This window comes from Narcine bancroftii, unplaced genomic scaffold (assembly GCF_036971445.1).
Source record: "Narcine bancroftii isolate sNarBan1 unplaced genomic scaffold, sNarBan1.hap1 Scaffold_142, whole genome shotgun sequence".
NCBI classification, from domain to species: domain Eukaryota; kingdom Metazoa; phylum Chordata; class Chondrichthyes; order Torpediniformes; family Narcinidae; genus Narcine; species Narcine bancroftii.
The window spans coordinates 234,909-259,266 of NW_027211877.1; the positions used below are offsets into that span (position 1 = coordinate 234,909).

General features: G+C 44.7%; 1 protein-coding gene across 1 annotated transcript in view; it reads right to left on the reverse strand.

Moving 5' to 3' along the window:
- Window positions 1–14,244: 14,244 nt before the first annotated feature.
- LOC138750428 (craniofacial development protein 2-like) overlaps window positions 14,245–24,358 on the reverse strand; it is a 67,199-nt gene continuing 57,085 nt past the window's right edge. The window contains exon 3 of the mRNA XM_069912472.1: window positions 14,245–14,832. Within this exon, the coding sequence (XP_069768573.1) occupies window positions 14,518–14,832 (315 nt within the window). The 3' untranslated portion in view covers window positions 14,245–14,517. The remainder of the gene's footprint in view (window positions 14,833–24,358) is intronic.

A 24,358-nucleotide genomic window follows, 5' to 3' on the forward strand; every position in this document is an offset into this window, starting at 1 on the left:
GGAAGAAGTTATTTCCCTGTCTGGCAGCCTGATTTTGTTCCTCCGTATCTCCTTCCTGATGGTAGTGGGTCAAAGATGCTGTGTGCTGGATGTCTGCGGGTCTATTTACAGGCCCCATCCCTGGACAATCAGAGGCCCCTTGTCTCGAAGTCCCATCCATGTGGCCCCTCACTCATCAATCCCTCGTCGGAATACAACTACCCCCTCCTTACCTACCTCTACCAGCCCTTAGTATCCTCATGACAGTTCAAGGCACCTGTTATGTCGACCCTTGATGACCTGCGCCAGCTCTAATTTGGACCCTGGCCTCACCTAAACCATTGGAATAACCTGCGCCTTCTACCCTCGAGAGCCCGAGGGAATCCGCACCCTCAGCAGTGTCCTGCTGGTGCACCATCGAATGCCCTCCATCCCCTTCCACGGGTTCCCTGCTGTTATCAGGCTCCTGGATGGACCCCAACCTGGCAAAACTACCCATATTTTCACTGATCCCTCTGTACCTCTACATTCTGTCCAGGGGTCAGGGTTGTGCTGTGGGACTGGTGGAGAATAAAACAACAATATCAGGAGACAGGGAGCAGTGTAGAAACCCCCAGATCTGCAAGATGGGGAACATTGCAGAGACTCCCAACTCCAGGAGACAGGGACTAGCACAGAGACCCCCAGTTCTGGGAGAACGGCTGAGTTGTACACAAGTCTGGAAGTGGCTGGGCCCAGAAGTATACAATGCTATTTTCCAGGGTAAACTGGAACAAACACGAGGCAATGCACTTTGGTAAATTAGTCCGCTGTCCTCTTCACAGTCAGATCTGACTACCTGAAGGTGTCGGGGATCTGGCTTGGAGAGGCCGAGGCATGCAACAAAAAAATGGTCAGAGCCGATTGTAAAAGTCCACCAGAAACTGGGTCTGTGGGAATGACATTCCCTCTCAGTAATGGGGAAGAACCTGGTCATCAGGTGCAAGGTGCTCTCGGTACTGCTGCGTGTGATGCAGGCGTGGCCCATCCCACACACCTCTGCCCTGCCTATTACCAGAGCAGTTTCCCTCTTCATGTGGGGATCCAAAATGGATGGATTGGGAAGGAGGTCAATGTACGTCACCAGACTATGGTGTTATGAGCCCAAAGGTCCCTAAAACCCAGCAGCAATAGACATTCACCAAGACAAGTAGTTATTTAAAGATAAGTTGTTTTTAATTATCTTTAAACATGAAAACAGAATCAAACTTTAACTTATCTCTATTAACTTAACTAACCTTAATCCCCTTCTAAGTCTAAGTGCACGTGTATGATGTGTGTGTAAATTTAAGAAAAGTTATTTGGTTCACAGTTCAATCTCACTTCTCATTCTTCTAAGTTCATTGGTTCTAGGCAATTCTGATACTGTGCACAGAATTGAACACGTATAAAGTTCATCAGGCTTTTCCACTCAAGAAAGTTCCGTAGGTTTGCAGAGAGAGTTTTGTTGTTCCAGGATTTCCACAACTGAGCTACCACCATTAGTCACCTCAATGTCTCGCTGATAAAACTTGGCCCATCAGGGTTCTCCAGATGATAACTTCTTTCTTTCAGGCTAGCACTGTGGTCCTTCCTGTTTCATTTATTCCGAGAGTAACATCAGGCAGCTAGCACTTCCAGCGAGCACCTAGGATTAGGTGGAGGTTAAACATGTGGCTCAAGGGGTGGAGTCAGAGACTGGGTTTCAATTCTTGGACAACTGGGACCTTTTTTGGGGAAGCTGGGACCTATACCATAATGATGGGTGACATCTTAATCCCAGAGGGACCAGTCTCCTGGCGGGGGCATTTGCTAGGGCTGTCACGAGGTGTTTAAACGAGTATGGTTAGGGACAGGGTTTCAGGTTAGCCAGGACAGTAGGGTGAGGGTTAGTAGGGTAAGGAAAGAGACAAGTTTAAATAATTTGAGGGAGGAAAAGCAGGAAGTAGTAAACAGATACTGCAGTGAAAATTGTGAGAATGGTAGATAGGAAGATATGCAGAAGGTAGGATGTTGGAGATCCCTGAGTTGTATTTATTTTAATGCGAGGATTAATGTGGATTGACATGTGGCATTATGATGTGAGGCCATTAGCGAGACATGGTTGAAAGAAGGTTGTGACTGGCAGTTGAATGTTCCAGGATTTCGCTGCTTTAGATGTGACAGAGTTGGTGGATTAAGAGGGGGAGGTGGGCATTACATGTCAGGGAGGATATTACAGCAGTGCTGAGGCAAGATAGACTGGAGGGCTCGTCAAGAGAGGCAGTGTGGGTAGAGCTGAAAAATAAGAAGGGTGAGGTTATTATTATGGGGATTATTAAAGGCCTCCAAATGGGGAAAGGGAACTAGGAGAGCAAATGTGCAAATAGGTAAGATATGCAAGTGAAATAGGGTGGTGTTGGTTGGGGATTTCAATTTTCCAAATATTGATTGGGAAATGCAGTCAGTAAAAGGGCAGGATGGCTTAGTATTTATGCATTTTGTTCAGGATTGCTTTTTGCAGCAATATGTTGAGACGCCAACTAGAGTGGGAGCAGTGTTCGATCTGTTGTTTGGGAATGCAATGGGGCAGGTGACAGAGGTGAGCGTTAGGGAGAACTTCGGATCCAGTGATCATTTTGACATACTCTTAAGAACCTTAAAATGGAAATTAGAGAGGCAAAAAGAAGGGATGAGGTGTCCATAGCTAATAAGGCGAAGGTGAATCCTCTGGGTTTTTACTGATATGTGAACAGTAAACGGAGGGTTAAACATAGAATAGGTTGACTGGATGATGGGACCAGTGAACTATTTCAGGAACCGTATGAGATGGAGAAATATTGAACAAATTTTTCTCATCTGTATTCATGAGGGAAACGGACAATGGGCAATACAAGATAAGAGAGGCAAAGGGGTTAGTTATGGAAAGGATAAGGATTAGTAAAGTGAGAGGTTTGGAGCTTCTTGGGTCAATTCAAGTGGATAAGTCTCTTGGTCCTGATGGGATTTTTCCCAGGACTTTAAGGGAGGTCAGGGAACAAATAGCGGGGGCACTGACAACGATTTTTCAAAGATCACTGGAGGAGGGTGTGGTGCCGCGGGATTGGAGGGTTGCAAATATAGTTCTGTTGTTCAAAAAAGGCAGTAGGTGGAGTCCAAGTAATTATCGGCCAGTAAGTTTGACTTCCGAGTGGGGAAGATTATGGATGGTATACTTCGAGATAGTATGTACAAATATCTGGATAGGCAGGGATAGATCAGGGGCACCCAGCATGGGTTTGTGAAAGGAAAGTCATGTTTGATGAATCTTGTTGAATTTTTTTGAAGAGTTGACAAGAATATTGGACGAAGGTTGGGTGGTTGATGAGATCTATTTGAATTTTAGTAAGGCTTTTGATAAGGTTCTGCATGTAAGGTTATTTAGGAAGGTTCAGTCATTAGGGATTAATAGATAGTGGGATGGGTTCAGAAGTGGCTGGGAGATAGACAGCAGAGAGTCATGGTGGACAACTATATGTCATGTTGGAAGCCTGTGACAAGTGGAGTGCCTCAGGGATCGATGCTGGGTCCCTTGTTGTTTATCATTAATATTAATGATTTAGAGGAGGGTGTGGTTAACTGGGTAAGCAAATATGCAGACGATACGAAAATAGGGGGAGTGGTGGACAGTGAGGTAGATTTTCTTTGAATAAAGGATTTGGTTTGTTTGTAAAAGATGGCAGATGGAATTTAATGTTGACAAGTGTGAGGTGCTGCATTCCGGAAAAAAAAATACAAATAGAACATATGCAGTTAAGGGGAGGGGGTAGAGGAATGAAGAGGAACAGAGGGATCTTGGAGTTATGGAACAGAGTTCACTGAAGGTGGGTTCCCAGGTAGACAGGGTGGTTAAGAAGGCATATGACATGCTGGCCTTCATAAATCATAGCATAGGCTAGAGTGCAGCTGTTTAAGGCATTGGTGAGGCCATGTTTGGAGAATTGTGTTCTGTTCTGGTCTCCAAATTATACGAAGAATATAGATAAGGTGGAGAAGGTGCAGAGATTTATAAGAATGTTGCCTGGCTTACAGCATCTGGATTACAGGGAGAGATTAAGGAGACTGGGACTTTATTCATTGGGACGTAGACGAATGAGAGGGGACAATATAGCTATTTAAAATTATGAAAGGAATAGATAGACGAGACATAGACAGATACCTTCCCGTGAGGGAAGGGAAGGTTGGAACAAGAGGCCATGAGTTAAAGGTAAGGAGGCAAAACTTCTGGAGAAATTTTAGAGGATGCTTCTTCACTCAGGGAGTGGAGGCAGAATGGAATGATCTTCCGAATGAGATAGTTGCGGCAGGGTCCCTTCTGTCATTTAAGAGAAGGTTGGATGTGTAAATGGAGGTGAGGGGGTTGGAGGGATATTGGCGGAAATCGGGAGGATTGAGCTAGTGGAGTTGTTCTAGTGAACCGGTGCAGTCTCAAAAGGCCAACATGGCCTGTTTCTGCTCTGTAAATGGTTATATGGTTACATAGTGACACAGTTTTCATTTCAATGTCCCGTCTCTCATTACACAACTCTCTGCTCTCCACGTTCATGCTGCACATTTCTTCACTGCTGTTATGGCTGGACTCAGAAAATGTTTTTGATATTTATTCAACTTCAGTTTTGTATCTGCTTCATATCTCTGACCAAGCACAAATATTCTCACATCCTTTTGTATTTTAATCTTCATAATTTGTCCTAATAATAGACTGAAATCCTTCCACTTTTGCACAGGTCCAAACCGAATGGAAAGAAAAGTCTCAATCACCTGATTACATTGAAAACATTTCTCGGAATAATTGGAGATAAGTCCATTTAATTTATATGTCTTTGGCTTGGCTTCGCGGACGAAGATTTATGGAGGGGGTAAAAAGTCCACGTCAGCTGCAGGCTCGTTTGTGGCTGACCAGTCCGATGCGGGACAGGCAGACACGATTGCAGCGGTTGCAAGGGAAAATTGGTTGGTTGGGGTTGGGTGTTGGGTTTTTCCTCCTTTGCCTTTTGTCAGTGAGGTGGGCTCTGCGGTCTTCTTCAAAGGAGGCTGCTGCCCGCCAAACTGTGAGGCGCCACGATGCACGGTTTGAGGCGTTATCAGCCCACTGGCGGTGGTCAATGTGGCAGGCACCAAGAGATTTCTTTAGGCAGTCCTTGTACCTTTTCTTTGGTGCACCTCTGTCACGGTGGCCAGTGGAGAGCTCGCCATATAATACGATCTTGGGAAGGCGATGGTCCTCCATTCTGGAGACGTGACCCATCCAGCGCAGCTGGATCTTCAGCAGCGTGGACTCGATGCTGTCGACCTCTGCCATCATTTATATGTAGTATAGCAGAATTGATGTGGAGATTTTTATTTTTATATCTGGCATTAATCATATTTGTAACACTCTTGACACAATCCTGACCCTATTTCTTCTTGAATTTGTATATTTCAATCTTCACACCACTCTGAACAGCTTCTTTCTGAAATCGTCACATCCAAGCCCGACTCCCATCTTTCTCCTGACCTCTGCTATCCTGGTTTTGGATTTTCTCTCTGGAGAGCATCGTACATTTCATTGATAACTTTGGGTGTATTTCCCATCCAATTCTTTGTTCCATTTCACTAATTTTAGGTGGAGTCAATGTTGGTCCCTATCTTTCTCTTAAGAATGATCTAAGCGGGAGAAAACAGAAGGTCCCACTTGCCTCTCCGTATTTGTGTTTAATTGTTTGAAGAATTTCTTCCATGTAGCGTCTTCAAAATATCTTATACTCTGTCATAACATAAATTTAATATTCTATTGCCTCTGTTCATAGGCAATAACACATTTTGACATACTTTGCTTCCCCTCCTCCATTGTTGTCACATTCGTGTGGGTCCCACAGATTAAGAACCAGACCAAAGCGGAGGTACAAAGCACACATTTATTTCGGGGATGGAAACAGAACAGGGTTGATATGTTAGGCAAGCCTCTACACTTCTAATTAGGAGGGAGAAACCGACAGAGACGGGGAAATTACATGAACATACACATTCAACATTCAGGATCAAGGTGATAAAAGGTGAGGAGGAATGCAGTGGTCATTGTCAGAGGTACAGACAAGAGATTCTGTGAGCCAGATAGGTATACCCGCATGGCGTGCTGCCTCCCTGGTGCAAGGGTACGGGAATATCTCAAATCGGGTCCAGAGTATTCTGAAAGGAGACTGTGAGCAGCCTGATGTCTTGGTACATGCCTTATTGGGTACCAATGACATAGATAAAAAGAGGGAGGAGGTACTAAAAAAGGATTACAGAGAGCTGGGACAGAAGCTAAGAAAAAGGACCGCCAGGGTGGTGATCTCTGGATTGCTACCTGTGCCAAGTGCAACTGAGGACAAAAATGGAAGGTTAAGACAAATGAATGTGTGGCTCAGGGGCTGGTGTAAAAGACAGGGTTTTGGCTTCTTGAATCATTGGGATCTCTTTTGGGGAAGTCATGACCTTTACAAGAAGGATGGGTTACACCTAGACCCAAAAGGCGTCAATATATTGGCAGCTAGGTTTGGTACAGCCGTCGGATGTGGTTTAAACTAATTTGGCAGGGGGATGGGAACCTGTATGATAGGGCAAAGGACAGGAAAGATAAAATAGGAAAAGTTAGGTTGGGCAGGGAAAGTAAAAAAATCAGAAAGAGCAGGGAAGGTAAAAAAAGCTCATTTGAATGCTTTATATCTTAATGCAAGAAGCATTCGGAACAAGGTAGATGAATTGGCTGTGGACATTGAGACAAACAAATACGATTTGATTGGGATTACAGAAACATGACTGCAAGGTGGGCAAGCCTGGAAACTTAACATCCCGGGGTATACGATATTTAGGAGGGATCGGCAAGAAAGAAAAGGGGGTGGGGTAGCATTGATGGTGAGAGAAGGGACCGACACGATTGACAGAAAGGATATTAACTCGGAAGGTACCGAATCTATATGAGTAGAACTGAGGAATAGCAAGGGGCGGAAAACGTTAGTGGGGGTGGTATATAGGCCTCCAAATAGTAATGTAGAGGTGAGGGAAGGCTTAAAAAGAAATTAGATAAGGGAACAGCTGTCGGAGACTTTAATTTACATATTGATTGGACTAGCCAAATTTGTAAAAATACTGAGGAGGAGGAGTTCCTTGAATGTTTACGGGACGGTTATCTAGACCAATATGTCGAGGAACCAGCTCAGGAGCAGGCCATTTTAGACTGGGTATTATGCAATGAAAAGGGGCTAATCAGCAATCTTGTTGTACGAGGTCCTTTGGGTAGGAGCGATCACAATATGATCGAATTCATACTCGACATGGAGAGTGAAGAAATTAAAACCGAGACTAAGGTCCTGAATTTAAATAAAGGGAATTATGATGGTATGTGATGGGAGTTGAGTAAGATTGATTGGGTGGTGTTTATGGTGGGGGGGGGGGGGGGGTTGACCGTGGATAGACAATGGAAAGCATTCACAGATCTAATGGAAGAATTGCAGAAATCGTTTATACCAGTTTGGCATAAAAATAAACCAAAAAAGGTGACTCAACCGTGTATAACAAGGGAAATTAGAGACAGCATTAGGTCCAAAGAGAGAGCATATCAATTGGCCAAAAAAGTACCAAATCCGAAGACTGGGAACAGTTCAAGATGCAGCAAAGGAGGACAAAGGGATTAATCAAGAGGGTAAAAATAAATTACAAGAGTAAGCTTGTGCCAAACATAAAAACCAACTGCAAAAGCTTTTATAGATATGTCAAGAGGAAAAGATTGGTGAAATCCAGAGTAGGTCCTTTTAGAAATAGAAGTACCTTTAAAGAAATTGCTTGAGACAAATATTGAGAACAAAGAACATTTATTACAGCAACAATGCAAAGTTGGGTGCTTCCCCTTACCCTGGGAATACACACATACACTGGGGCTCACCCAACTTTTATACAGTAAATTTCAGTATCAGAATACCCTCCCCCTTACATTCTTCTGCCCCCTGGATGGGTTTGGCAGAGGCAATCCTTCCTGCCTACATGCAGTTTCAGTAGACTTGGAGGACCAGGGGGTATCCTGTCGGTGTCTTCGTATGCCATTATTCTCATTGTCCTTATTCACATCCTAGCCCTTGTCCCCATTCACACCTTCCCCACTCTCAGGGCTACAGTCCCTTCATCTGCAGGGTTCGTTAATCTTGTCTAGGATTTACTAGTTAAATATGCATACTTGATAAATCTGTTGTATGGCTTACTAATTATATTTGTATAACTTGCTAATACTGTCTAAGGTCTTCTAATTATTTATGCAAGCCTTGCTAATTCTATCTGGGGCTTGGCCACCCTTATCTCGTTCAGACTAACTCTACTTCTATTCTCAATTGTCTGTCCTTCTCTCCTTCATTCAGTGAACTTGCTGGTGGAGGAGATTCTTATCTTACTCAGACAGTGTCAGCTTCCTGCCTTCTAATATCCATGTCTCATGTTGTTTGCACTGGCTTCATTCATTTACTTATGTATCAATTTTATTTTCTTCATTTCTTCATGTTCATATTGCAATTTCAGTTTTTCTCATCTCCAACAGTCCCTTGCAGTCAGAATCCGGGGAATATATAATGGGGAATAAGGAAATGGCAGACCAATTAAATTCTTACTTTAGTTCTGTTTTCACAAGAGAGGATACAAATAACCTCCCAAGGATGTTGGGAAACATAGAGACTAATGTAAGGGAGGTGAAAGAAATCAGTATCTCTAAGGACATAGTCTTGGGGAAATTGAAGGGATTGAAGGCCGATAAATCCCAAGGGCCTGATAATCTACATCCTAGTGTACTTAAGGAAGTGGACATTCTGAATTATTTTCCAGAACTCAATGGACTCAGGATCAGTGCCCATGGATTGGAGGGTAGCTAATGTTATCCCACTATTTAAAAAGGGGGGTAGAGAAAAAGCAGGGAATTATAGGCCGGTGAGGCTTACATCAGTAGTGGGCAAAATGATGGAATCCATTATTAAGGATGTAATAGCGGAGCCTATGACTAGCAGAGAAGGGATCGGACAGAGTCAACATGGATTTACAAAAGGAAAATCGTGCTTGACAAATCTATTGGAATTCTTTGAGATGGTGACAGGTAATATAGATGGGGGAGAGCCAATGGATGTGGTGTACCTGGACTTCCAAAGGCCTTCGATAAGGTCCCACATAAATGTCTGGCATGCAAAATCAAGCCTCATGGGATTAGGGGCAAGGTATTGATGTGGATTGAGAACTGGCTGGCAGATAGAAGACAGAGTGTTGGGATAAATGGCTCATTTTCTGAGTGGCAGGCGGTGACCAGTGGGGTGCCACAGGGATCTGTATTGGGACCCCAGCTGTTCACAATTTACATTAATGATCTAGATGAGGGGATTAGATGTAATATCTCCAAATTTGCAGATGTCACTAAGCTAGGAGGGGTTGTGTGGATAGAAGAGGGGGTCAGGAAGCTCCAGTGTGATTTGGATAAATTGGGGGACTGGGCAGATACATGGCAAATGCACTACAATGTGGATAAATGTGAGGTTATCCACTTTGGTAATACAAACCGGAGGGCAGATTACTATTTGAATGGCAATAGATTGGGAGATGGGGAAGTGCAGAGAGACCTAGGGGTTCTTGAGCACCAGTCACTGAAGGTGAGCATGCAGGTACAGCAGGTGGTTAAAAAGGCAAATGGTATGTTGGCCTTCATATCAAGAGGGTTTGAGTATAGGAATAAGGATACCTTACTGCAGCTGTACAGAGCCTTGGTGAGACCCCACCTGGAGTATTGTGTGCAGTTTTGGTCACCTTATCTAAGGAAGGATGTTCTTGCAATGGAGGGAGTGCAGAGGCAATTCACGAGGCTGATACCTGGAATGGCAGGAATAACTTATGAGGAAAGATTGCGCAAATTGGGATTGTACTCGCTGTAGTTTAGAAGATTGAGAGGGGATCTCATAGAGACATATAAAATTCTGGCAGGACTGGACAGAATGGATGCAGAAGGGCTGTTTCAAATGGTGGGGGAGTCCAGAACCTGGGGCCATGGTTCGAGGATAATAGGCAAACCATTTATGACTGAGATGAGGAGGAATTTATTTACCATGAGGGTGGTGAATCTGTGGAATTCATTGCCACAGAGGGCAGTAGAGGCAGGTTCATTGAATATATTTAAGAGGGAATTAGATATATTTCTTCAGTATAAGGGAATTAGGGGTTACAGAGAGAAGGCGGGGATGGGGTACTAAACTTTAAGATCAGCCATGATCTCACTGAATGGCAGAGCAGGCTCGAAGGGCCAAATGACCTACTCCTGCTCCTATCTTCTATGTATTTATGTAAGCTATATGGGGAAAACACCACTGTCAACTATTCTGCCTTAAAGGAGTAATTATATTCAAATGGGCAGTAGATCAAGAGATGGAAACAGTGAAATCAGACAGAGGTGAGTGGCTGCTTAAATTAGAAACATTCGTTTTTTTTTATTTATATTTTTTTATTTTTCACACCATAAATCACATTAACCATGATACACATTTTTTCCTTTTCACACATATACAATGTCATTTTCTCACCCCCCCCCCTCCCTCCTCCTCTCCCACCCTCCCCACCTACCCCCTCCCGTCCATTTAAGGTATAAAATCTAGGATACATTAAAGAAGTCAGACAATGTTGTCATTCAATAAAAATACACCAGAAATTCCACTGAGTCCATTCTTTTCATTTCCTTTTCCTTCCGTTAACTTAGGTAGTAATTGTCCCCGGTAGGTTTTCGCAATTGTGTTTAATATAAGGCTCCCATATTTGTTCGAATATTTCAATATTATTTCTTAAACTATATGTTATTTTTTCTAATGGAATACATTTATTCATTTCTATATACCATTGTTGTATTTTCAAATTATCTTCCAATTTCCAGGTTGACATAATACATTTTTTTTGCTACGGCTAGAGCTATCTTAACAAATCTTTTTTGTGCATCCTCCAAATCAATTCCAAATTCTTTGTTTTTTATGTTACTTAGGAGAAAGATCTCTGGATTCTTTGGTATATTGTTTTCTGTTATTTTATTTAATATCTGATTGAGATCTTCCCAAAATTTTTCTACTTTTTCACATGTCCAGATTGCATGAATTGTTGTTCCCATTTCTTTTTTACATCGAAAACATCTATCAGATACTGTTGGGTCCCATTTATTTAACTTTTGAGGTGTAATGTATAGCCTGTGTATCCAATTATATTGTATCATACGTAACCTCGTATTTATTGTATTTCTCATCGTTCCAGAGCATTACTTCTCCCATGTTTCCTTTTTTATCTTTATATTTAAATCCTGGTACCATTTTTGTTTAGTTTTACCATTAGTTTCCTCATTCTCCTTTTCTTGCAGTTTAATATACATATTTGTTATAAATCTTTTGATTATCATTGTATCTGTAATCACATATTCAAAGTTACTTCCCTCTGGCAAACTCAAACTGCTTCCTAATTTATCCTTCAAGTAGGATCTCAATTGGTAATATGCCAGTGCTGTATCCTGAGTTATATTGTATTTATCTTTCATTTGTTCAAAGGATAATAATCTATTTTCTGAAAAACAATTTTCTATTCTTTTAATCCCTTTTTTCTCCCATTCTCTAAAGGAAAGGTTATCTATTGTAAAAGGGAGTAACTTGTTTTGCATCAATATTAGTTTTGGTAATTGATAATTTGTTTTATTTCTTTCTACATGAATCTTCTTCCAAATATTGATTAGATGATGTAATACTGGAGAACTTCTATGTTGTACCAATTTTTCATCCCATTTATATAATATGTGTTTAGGTGTCTTTTCCCCTATTTTATCTAATTCTAATCTAGTCCAATCTGGCTTTTCCCTTGTTTGATAAAAATCTGATAGGTATCTTAATTGTGCGGCTCTATAATAATTTTTAAAGTTTGGCAGTTGTAGGCCTCCTTGTTTATCTTCTTTGGCTTGGCTTCGCGGACGAAGATTTATGGAGGGGGTAAAAAGTCCACGTCAGCTGCAGGCTCGTTTGTGGCTGACAAGTCCGATGCGGGACAGGCAGACACGATTGCAGCGGTTGCAAGGGAAAATTTGTTGGTTGGGGTTGGGTGTTGGGTTTTTCCTCCTTTGCCTTTTGTCAGTGAGGTGGGCTCTGCAGTCTTCTTCAAAGGAGGTTGCTGCCCGCCAAACTGTGAGGCGCCAAGATGCACTGTTTGAGGCGTTATCAGCCCACTGGCGGTGGTCAATGTGGCAGGCACCAAGAGATTTCTTTAGGCAGTCCTTGTACCTTTTCTTTGGTGCACCTCTGTCACGGTGGCCAGTGGAGAGCTCGCCATATAACACGATCTTGGGAAGGCGATGGTCCTCCATTCTGGAGACGTGACCCATCCAGCGCAGCTGGATCGTCAGCAGCGTGGACTTGATGCTGTCGACCTCTGCCATCTCGAGTACTTCGACGTTAGGGGTGTAAGCGCTCCAATGGATGTTGAGGATGGAGCGGAGACAACGCTGGTGGAAGCGTTCTAGGAGCCGTAGGTGGTGCCGGTAGAGGACCCATAATTCGGAGCCGAACAGGAGTGTGGGTATGACAACGGCTCTGTATACGCTTATCTTTGTGAGGTTTTTCAGTTGGTTGTTTTTCCAGACTCTTTTGTGTAGTCTTCCAAAGGCGCTATTTGCCTTGGCGAGTCTGTTGTCTATCTCATTGTCGATCCTTGCATCTGATGAAATGGTGCAGCCGAGATAGGTAAACTGGTTGACCGTTTTGAGTTTTGTGTGCCCGATGGAGATGTGGGGGGGCTGGTAGTCATGGTGGGGAGCTGGCTGATGGAGGACCTCAGTTTTCTTCAGGCTGACTTCCAGGCCAAACATTTTGGCAGTTTCCGCAAAGCAGGACGTCAAGCGCTGAAGAGCTGGCTCTGAATGGGCAACTAAAGCGGCATCATCTGCAAAGAGTAGTTCACGGACAAGTTTCTCTTGTGTCTTGGTGTGAGCTTGCAGGCGCCTCAGATTGAAGAGACTGCCATCCGTGCGGTACCGGATGTAAACAGCGTCTTCATTGTTGGGGTCTTTCATGGCTTGGTTCAGCATCATGCTGAAGAAGATTGAAAAGAGGGTTGGTGCGAGAACACAGCCTTGCTTCACACCATTGTTAATGGAGAAGGGTTCAGAGAGCTCATTGCTGTATCTGACCCGACCTTGTTGGTTTTCGTGCAGTTGGATAATCATGTTGAGGAACTTTGGGGGACATCCGATGCGCTCTAGTATTTGCCAAAGCCCTTTCCTGCTCACGGTGTCGAAGGCTTTGGTGAGGTCAACAAAGGTGATGTAGAGTCCTTTGTTATGTTCTCTGCACTTTTCTTGGAGCTGTCTGAGGGCAAAGACCATGTCAGTGGTTCCTCTGTTTGCGCGAAAGCCGCACTGTGATTCTGGGAGAATATTCTCGGCGACACTAGGTATTATTCTATTTAGTAGAATCCTAGCGAAGATTTTGCCTGCAATGGAGAGCAACGTGATTCCCCTGTAGTTTGAGCAGTCTGATTTCTCGCCTTTGTTTTTGTACAGGGTGATGATGGTGGCATCACGAAGATCCTGAAGCAGTTTACCTTGGTCCCAACAAAGCTTGAAAAACTCATGCAGTTTGGCATGCAGAGTTTTGCCGCCAGCCTTCCAGACTTCTGGGGGGATTCCATCCATACCTGCTGCTTTGCCACTTTTCAGTTGTTCGATTGCCTTATATGTCTCATCCAGGGTGGGAACCTCATCCAGCTCTAGCCTTAGGGGCTGTTGAGGGAGCTGGAGCAGGGCGGAATCTTGGACTGAGCGGTTGGCACTGAAAAGAGATTGGAAGTGTTCTGACCATCGGTTGAGGATGGAGATCTTGTCGCTGAGGAGGAATTTGCCGTCTGAGCTGCGCAGCGGGCTTTGGACTTGGGGTGAGGGGCCGTACACAGCCTTTAGAGCCTCGTAGAAACCCCTGAAGTCGCCAATGTCCGCGCTGAGCTGGGTTCGTTTGGCGAGGCTAGTCCACCACTCATTTTGGATCTCCCGGAGTTTGCGCTGAAGATGGCTGCATGCGCGACGGAAGGCTTGTTTCTTCTCTGGACAGGACGGCTTTGTAAGGTGAGCCTGGTGGGCAGCTCGCTTCTTTGCCAGCAGCTCCTGGATTTCCTGGCTGTTTTCGTCAAACCAGTCCTTGTTTTTCCTGGAGGAGAAGCCCAGTACCTCTTCAGTGGATTGCAGTATGGTAGTTTTCAACTGATCCCAGAGGGTTTCAGGGGACGGGTCCGTGAGGCGGTTGCAACGTCGAGCTTTGCTTTGAGGTTTGCCTGGAAGTTTCCTCTCGCTTCATCTGACTGCAGTTTTCCAACATTGAACCTCTTTCTGGGGGCTTTATTGTTCCTGGGCTTTGGCTTGAAGTGAAGGTTGAGCTTGCAGCGAACCAGCCGGTGGTCAGTGTGGCATTCCGCGTTAGGCATGACCCTGGTGTGGAGCACATCTTGTTTGTCTCTTTCTCACACCAGGATGTAGTCCAGGAGGTGCCAGTGTTTGGATCGGGGATGCATCCAGGTGGTCTTAAGGCTGTCCCTCTGCTGAAAAAGGGTGTTTGTAATGACAAGTCGCTGTTCTGCGCAGAGCTCCAACAGGAGGTGCCCATTGTCGTTGCACTTGCCGACGCCATGCTTGCCCAGGATTCCTGGCCAGGTTTCTGAGTCTTTGCCGACACGAGCGTTGAAGTCGCCCAGGATGACAACCTTGTCGGCTGTAGGGGTACGTTGGATGAGGTTGCGCAGGTCGGTGTAGAACTTGTTCTTTTCTGCTGGTTCCGCCTGGAGGGTTGGAGCATAGACACTGATGAGGGTGATGTGACGCTTGTTTTGAAGTGGGAGTCGCATGGACATGATTCGGTCCGAGAGGCCTGTCGGAAGGTTTTCGAGTTTGGAGGCAATGAAGCTCTTGAACATGAAGCCTACACCAGATAGGCGTCGTTCATCCGAAGGCTTGCCAGACCAGTAGAGTGTGTAGCCCGCGCCGCGTTCTTGGAGGCTGCCTACATCTGCCAGGCGGACTTCACTGAGAGCGGCTATGTCGATGTCAAGTCTGAGGAGTTCATGTGCAATGAGAGCAGACCGACGTTCAGGTCGGTGGCTGTCAGCCTTGTCTAGCATGGTTCTAATGTTCCAGCATGCTAGCTTGAGTTTGTGAGCATCTTTTGAGGGGGAGGACGTGGAGGGGGAGGACGTGGAGGGGGAGGACGTGGAGGAGGAGGACGTGGAGGGGGCGGACGTGGAGGGGGAGGACGTGGAGAGGGAGGACGTGGACCTGTCCTCGGGCCTGCGCAAAGGAGCTTTTAGGTGGAGTGCAGTGCGCGCAGTACTGGCCCCACCCTTTACACCCATGGTTCGTGTGCCGTGGCCAAGCAAGCTGGGACGTGGCAGCGAGGTCCTTGGGTTGTAGGTTTTATATCGGAGTGGCCTTCTCCTATGCAGGTTTCTTACCCGGGCTGGAGGGGCCTGCCTCCCCTCCTAGGTTGGTCCATACTGCCCGGACCGGGGCCGAGGCCGCTGCAGTTCACCCTGTGCCTGGATTGGGGCCGCCGCCTCCCACTCTCTGCCCGGATCGGGGCCTTCGCCTGCCCCACTCGACCGAGGCCGGGGCCGCCGTCTCCCCCTTGCTCCTGCCCGGATCGGGGCCGCCGCCGTATACCCTTCGCCCGGACCGTGTCCGGGGCCACTGCTGCTCTCCCTGTGCCCGGACTGGGGCCGCCGCCTCCCACTCCCTGTCCGGACCAGGGCCTCCGCCTGCCTCACTCGACCTTGTTTATACCATTCTGTTAATTTATCTAGTGCTATCCTCGGTTTCCCCCTTTCCATAAAAATTTCCTTATTATTTTCTTTAACTCCTTGAAGAATTTCTCTGTCAGTTGTATTGGCAATGCCTGAAATAGGTATAATATCCTTGGAAAAATGTTCATTTTAATACAGTTTATCCTTCCTATTAGTGTTAATGGTAAATCTTTCCAATGCTCTAAATCATCCTGTAATTTTTTCATTAGTGGATAATAACTGAGTTTATATAGTTGGCCGAGATTTTTGTTTATTTGTACACCTAGGTATTTTATTGCTTGCATTTGCCATCTAAATGGTGATTCTTTCTTAAATTTTGAGAAATCCGCATCATTCATAGGCATTGCTTCACTTTTATTTACGTTGATCTTGTAACCTGACACTTCTCCATATTCCTTCAATTTCTTATATAATTCTTTTATTGATAGTTCTGGTTCTGTTAAGTATACTATAACATCATCCGCAAATAAACTGATTTTATATTCCTTGTCTTTTATTTTTATCCCTTTTATATTATTTTCTGTTCTTATCAATTCTGCTAGTGGTTCTATAGCTAACGCAAACAATAAAGGTGATAGTGGGCATCCCTGTCGTGTTGACCTGCTTAAGTTAAATTGTTTTGATACATGTCCATTTACTGTCACTTTCGCTAATGGTCCCCACTCTCTCGCAATGTCCTGCTAATGAATGTCCTGCATCCTCCTTCCCCCTTGGTTTCCTCCTGTTATCAGGCACCTGGATGGACCCCACCCTGTTGAAACTACCCATGTTCTCACTGATCTCTCTGCACCTCTGCTCTCCATCCAAGGGTCTTGGTTGTCTTGTGGGGCTGGTGGAGAACAAAGCACCAACTCAAGGAGATGGGGAGCAGTACAGAGACCCCCAGCTCCAGGAGACAGGGAGAACCACAGAGATGCCCAACTCTGTCAATCGGATCATCAGTTGCAAGGTGCAAGGAACTCTCGGTCCTGCTGCACGTGGGGCAGGTGTGGCCCATCCCCACACCTCCACCCTGGCAATTCCCAAAACAGATTTCCTATTCATGTGGGGGTCCAAAATGGATAGAGTCTGGAGAAGGACCATGTATGTTCAATCAATGGGGACAAGGGTGTAACCAGCATGGCCATCATTGTGTGTGGCTGTCCATTGAACCAAAGTGCAAGGGCACCAAATGCCGCTATGTGCTGAGGTTCTACCTGGCTCAGATGTTGCGAAAGAGTGGTCTGGCCCTGGTGCTGCTCAATGACCCAGTCAACAGGACTTTGCCCCTTCACCTTCCTGGGAACGGTTTCATAGACAAACACTTTTGACCACAAGTCTGTCAGGCAGTGGTCAGCAGAGAATTGCTGACACAGAGACTCCAGGACTTGATGGGATACTGCGGGGTGGTCCACGGAGCAGAGCATCCAGAGACAGACATCCAGAACTGCTGGAAAACCAGAAACTCAGTGAAAGATGCCCTTCAGTTTGCCTGAAACCCAGATGGGAGTAGCAAACACTAGAAGACATCTGTCTAAAGCAAAGAGAGGAAGATTTAGGGGAGATATCAGGGGTATTTTCTTTTACCCAAAGTTGTGGATGCCAGGAATGCCTTGCCAGGAGTGAAGGCCAAAACATTTGGGGCATTTAAGGGGCTCTTAGTCACATTGAAGGGCTGAGACCAAGGAATATATTCTCCAACAGCAGAGGGTGGCAGTAACCACAAGATATCAAGATGGTGGCAATGAAGCTAAACAGAGACCACCTAAGGCGACTGTGCACCCGGCTGCAGGAATTTGGACTTACTATAAACCTTACTTATTGCCAGTTCAGGCTGGAAACGTTTGACTTCCTGGGGCATCAAATCAACAGGCACAGAACTAAGCCCCTGCTTGAAAAGGTAGAGGCTGTTCAGTGCTTACCCAAACACACCATAAATTCACCAGTACAATTAATTTTTATAACCAATTCATACCAGTAGTGGCCCACATCATGCGGAGAAAGGTAAAGACATTACCTGGGACAATGAGGATTTGGAGGTGTTCCAGAGGGCCAAGGACGCACTGGCCAACACCATCCTTCTGGTACACGCCAGGCCAGATGCACCCACCACTCTCACAGTAGATGCTTCCAGCACAGCAGTAGGGGGCGCAATGGAGCAATTCATTGAAGGGCAATGGCAGCCCCTGGCCTTCTTGAGCAGACACCTCTGGCCACCTGAACTCAACTACAGCACCTTTGGCTGAGTGCAATCGGTGTTGTATCTGGCAGACTGAGGCAGGTATTCTGACCACAACTTCACAGTGGGGAGAATGTTTCACGGAGATGTACGAAAAAACTGTGCAAAAACATTGTGACACTGGGTTAACGGCAGGGAGAAGGTTTAACACTAATGTAAGATAAACTGTCGGGAGAAGGTTTAATGATAATGAGATAGATACTGAGACAATGGGTTTACAGCAGTGAAAAGGTTTAACTGTGATGTACAATAAACTATGGCAGAAGCAGTGACAAATGGTTCACATTGGGGAGAACGTTTAACTTAATGTACGATAGACATGGCAGATATTGTGACAACAAGTTCACAGTAGTGAGAAGGTTTAACGGAGATGTACGGTGGACTGTGATGGATACTGTGAAACCGGGTGCACATTAGTGAGATGGTTTAATAGTGAGGTTCAATGAACTGTGGCAGGTACTGTGACACCGGGTTCACAGTGTGGAGGAGGTGTAAAGGTGACACATGATACATTGGTGCAGATACAGAGACACAGATTTAACAGTGGGGAGAAATTTTAATGGTGATTTTCGGGAGACTGAGGCAGATACTATTTCACCGGGTTCACAGTGGGGAGAAGGTTTAACGCTGATGTATGGTTGACTGAGATAGATACTGTGAAACTGGGTAAACAGTGGGGAGAGGAATTATTGGTGATATATGGTAAACTGAGGTAGATATTGTGACACCGGGTTCACAGTCGGAAGAAGGTTTATCAGTGATGTAAGATAAACTGGGGCAGATACTGTGACACCAGGTTCACAGTGGGAAAGAGGTTTAACGGTGATACACAATTCAATGTTGCAGATACAGTGATACCGGTTTCACAGTAGGTAGATGGTTTAACATTAATGTACGGTAGAATTAGGTAGATTCTGTGACAGTGGGTTCACATTAGGGAGAAGGTTTAACAGTGATGTATGATATAATGTGGCAAATACTGTGACAATGGATTCACAGTTGAGATATAGATCAACGGTGATGTACGATAGACTGAGACAGATAATTTGACACCAGGTTCACAGTGGGAAGGAGGGTAAACAGTGATACACGATTCATTGTTGCAGATACAGTGATACATGTTTCACAGTAGTGAGAATGTTTAGTACTCATGTCCAATAAACTGTGTCAGATACTATGACACAGTGTTCACAGTGGGGAGAAGGATTAACTGTGATGTACAATAAACGCTGGCATAAACTTTGACAAATTGTTCACATTGGGGGATAAGGTTCAACGCTGATGTATGGTAAATTGAGATAGATACTGTGTCACCAGGTGCACAGTGGGGATAAGTTTTAAAAGTGATGTATGGTAGACTGAGGCAGAAACTATGATACAGTGTTCACAATGGAGAGAAGGTTTAACTGTAATGTATGATAAATGCTCGCAGAAACTTTAACAAATGGTTTACATTGGGGATAAAGTTTAACGGTGATGTACAGTAGACTGAGGCAAATACTGTGACACTGTGTTCACAGTGGGAAGAAGATTTAACGATGATATACGGTGAATTGAGGTAGATACCATGGCTCTAGGTACACAGCGCGGAGAAGGTTTCATGGTGATGTACGATAGACGTACGCAGATACTCTGACACCAGCTTCACAGTGGGGAGAATGTTTATCGGTGATGTACGGTGGACTGAGATAGATACTGAGACAATGGGTTCACGGGAGTGAAAATGTTTCACATTAATGTACAATAAATTGTGTCAGATACTGTGACACTCGATTCACAGTGGGTAGAAGTTTTAACGTTGATAAACAGTAGACTTAAGTAGGTACTGTAACACCAGGTTCACAGCGGGAAGAAGGTTTAACCTAATGCACAATTAACTGTGTCAGATACTGTGACACCAGGTTCACATTGGGGAGAATGTTTAACAGTAATGTACGATAAAATGTGTCAGATACTGTGACACCAGGTTCACAGTAGGGAGAATGTTTAACATGATGTACAATAAACTGTGTCAGATACTGTGACACCAGGTTCACATTGGGGAGAATGTTTAATAGTAATGTACGATAAATTGTGTCAGATACTGTGACACCAGGTTCACAGTAGGGAGAATGTTTAACATGATGTACAATAAACTGTGTCAGATACTGTGACACCAGGTTCACAGTGGGGTGAAGGTTTAACAGTAATGTACGATAAACTGTGTCAGACACTGTGACACCAGGTTCACAGTGGGGAGAATGTTTAACAGTAATGTACGATAAACTGTGTCAGATACTGTGACACCAGGTTCACAGAGGGGAGAATGTTTAACAGTAATGTACGACAAACTGTGTAAGATACTGTGACACGAGGTTCACAGTAGGGAGAATGTTTAACATGATGTACAATAAACTGTAGCAGATACTGTGACGCCAGGTTCACATTAGGGAGAATGTTCAACAGTAATGTTCGATAAACTGTGTCACATGGAGGAGTCACGTGATGGAGTAGTGGCCAGTCGGGGAACTCCAGCCCTTTCTGGAAAAGTTTAAATAAAACACAGAAAACACAAAGGCACAAACACAAAAATTAAAATAAAGTGAAAGTAAAGGTGGGAAGAAAATGGCAGCGAAGAAAGAAAAGTCGAAAGCAACGGGAAGAAGAGAAGAAGAAAAGACATCAGAAGAAGAAGGTGAAGGCCTTACCTGTCCGAGGAAGCCCGCTGTGGAGAGAGAAGCCCGCTACCTCAGGTCAGTCAAAGTCCCGAGCTCGGGACTACAAAAATGGCTCGCGGAGCCAAGCAAAAGTGCACAACTGCGCTGGCGCGACTCCTCGCACATGCGCGATGCGCAAGACAAAAAAAAAACACTGACGGGAGGGGGGATCAGCTGAGGAGTCGATCTCCACAGCTGAGAATGACAGCCACAGCACAACATCAAGAAGAGAACATAGAAAACAACGAGAACAAGAAAGAAGAGTAAAAATAAATCGAGGAAACAACAGATGAGCAACCCAGAGGAAGAAGAAGTAGAAGAACACAGAGAAATGGAAGAAGAAGGGAAGGGCAAGACAATGGATATATTTTTTTAAAGAATATATGGAATCAGTAAAAGAATGGCAATTACAAGAATTTAATGAAATAAAAAGAAGAATTAAAAGTACAGAAGAAAAAATGAATAGATTAGAGATGATCATGTCAGATATAGGAAAAAAATACAAATTCATCAAACTGTGGGGTCAGAGTTTGCCTTCCACCTGTCTTGAAAGGTCCTGTTTTCTGTCTTTCGTTTGGCCATTTTTCGTAAGGGGTTTATTACACGTGAGTTTGGCGACAGGTCGCAGATCCTAATGAAAGTAAAGAGAGGAGGTGGGGACGATTAGCGGGCTGACGGGTCAGTGCCAATGCATTTGCAAAGCATTCTGGGATTTGTAGTATTAGCTGTGCATGCGCTATACTGGCACGGCGGCCAGCGGGCCAGCTCTAATACATATTTGATATGATCTTGCGGGCCAAATATAATTATATCACGGGCCAAATTTGGCCCGCGGGCCTGAGTTTGACATGTGTGATCTAAGGCGTCTGTGCACTCGACTGCAGCAATTTGGACACTATAAACCTTACTTAGTGCCAGTTCAGGTTGGAAACGTTCGACTTCCTGGGGTATCAAATCAACAGGCATGGAACTAAACCCCTGCTTGAAATGGTAGAGGCTGTTCAGTGCTTCCCCAAACCCCCCATAATGAAGGGGCTGCAGGAATTCACCGGTACAATTAGTTTTTATAACCAATCCATACTGGTAGTGGCCCACATCATGCGGAGAAAGGTAAAGACATTACCTGGGACAATGAGGATTTGGAGGTGTTTCAGAGGGCCAAGGACACACTGGCCAACACAATCCTTGTGGTACACGCCAGGCCAGAGACACCCACCACTCTCACAGTAGATGCATCCAGCACAGCAGTAAGGGGCGCACTGGAGCAATTCATTGAAGGGCAATGGCAGCCCCTGGCCTTCTTGAGCAGTAACCTCTGGTCACCCAAACTCAACTACAGCACCTTTGGCTGAGAGCAATTGGTGCTGTACCTGGCAGACTGAGGCAGGTAACCTGACCCCAGCTTCACAGTGGGGAGAATGTTTCACGGAGATGTACGATAAATTTTCACAAACACTGTGACATTGGGTTAACAGCAGTGAGAAGGTTTAAAAGTAATGTACGATAAACTGTGTCAGATAATGTGACACCAGGTTCACAGTGAGGAGAAAGTTTAATGGTCATGTACAGTAGACTGAGGCAGATACTGTGACACTGTGTTCACAGTGGGGAGGAGGTTTAAAGGTGATGTATGGTAAATTGAGGAAGATACCATAACACCAAGTGTACAGTTGGGATAAGGTTTAACAGTGTTGTACGGAAGACGGAGTCAGATACTGTGACACTAGGTTCACAGGGGGAGAAGCTTTAATGATCATGTATGGTTGACTGAGACAGACACTGTTACACTGGGTGCACAGCAGTGAGAAAATCTAACAGCAATGTACGATAAACTGTGCCAGATACTTTGATACCAGGTTAACAGTGAGGATAAGGTTTACCAGTGATGTACAGTATATTGAGGTTCACAGTGGGGAGAATATTTAAGGGTGCTGTACGGTAGACTTTGGCAGAAACTGTGAGACCGAGTTCACAGGAGTGAGAAGGTTGAACAGAGATTTACGATAAGCTCTGGCATATACTGAGACACTATGTTCACCGTTGGAAGAAGATTTAATGGTGATGTAAAAAAAACTGTGGCAGATAAAGTGACACAAGTTTCACAGTTGGGAAATGTTTAATGGTGATGTACTAAAGACAGAGGAAGATACTGTGACCCAGGTTCATAGTGGGGAGAAGGTAATATGGTGATGTATGGTAGACTGAGACAGATACTGTGACACCAAGTTTACAGTGGGGATAATGTTTAACAGTAATGTACGATAAATTGTGTCATGTACATTGACACCAGGTTCACATTGGGGAGAATGTTTATGGTAAGTTTGGTAGAACTTGGAAGATACTGTGACACCGAGTTCAGACTATTGAGAAGGTATAACAGTGATGTACAATAAACTGTGGCAGAGACTATAACACTAGGTTCACAGTGAATAGAAGGTTTAACTCAGATGTGTGGTGGATTGAGACAGATACTGTGGCACTGGGTTCACAGTCGGGAGAAGGATTAACAGTGATGTACAATAAACTGTGGCAGATACGGTGACAACAGGTTCACAGTGGGGAGGAAGTTTAACGGTGATTCACGTCACACTGTTGCACATACATTGACACTACATTCACAGTGTGGAGATGTTTAATGGTGATGTACGGTAGACTGGGACAGAAACTGTGACACTGGGTTCAGAGCAGTGAGAAGGTTAAACAGTGATGGGCATAAAACTTTAGCATACACTGTGACACCAGGATCACAGTGGGGACTAAGTTTAAAAGTGATATACGGGAGACTGAGGCAGATACAGTTACATTGGGTTCACAGTGGGGAGAGGGTTTAATAGTGACGTCCAAAAAACTCTGGCATATACTGTGACATCAGTTTCACAGTGCGGAGAAGGTTTAATGGTGATACATGGGAGACTGAGACTGATACTGAAACACTGGGTTCACAATGGGGAGAAGGTTTAAAAGTGATGTATGTTAAACTGGGGCAGATACAGCGACACCGGGTTCACAGTAGGGAGAAGGTTTGCATTAATGTACGGTAGACTTAGGCAGATCCTGTGACAGTGGGTTCACATTAGGGAGAAGGTTTAACGGTGATTTTCGGTAGATTGATACTGATACTATGACACAGGGTTCACAGTAGTGAGAAGGTTTAACAGTGATGTTCGGTAAATGTTGGCAGAAACCATGAAAATGAGTTCACAGAAGTGAGAAGGTTTAATAGTGATGTACGATAAACTGTGGTAGATACTGTGCTACCAGATTCACAGTTGGGAGAAGGTTTAATGGTGATGTACGGCAGACTGAGCAAGATACAGTTACACCGGGATCTCAGTGGGGAGGTTTATCAGTGATGTATGATAAACTTTGGCAGAACCTCTGAAAACAGGTTTCCAGTGGAGATAAGGTTTAACAGTGATTTAACTGTGGCAGATACCGAGACACCAGGTTCAAAGAGGTGAGAATGTTTAACTGTGATGGATGGTTGACTGAGGCAGGTACTCAGACCCCAGGCGTACAGTAGTGAGAAGGTTTAACAGTGATGTACAGCAGACTGAGGCAGATACTGTTACACCGGGTTCACAGTGGGGAGAAG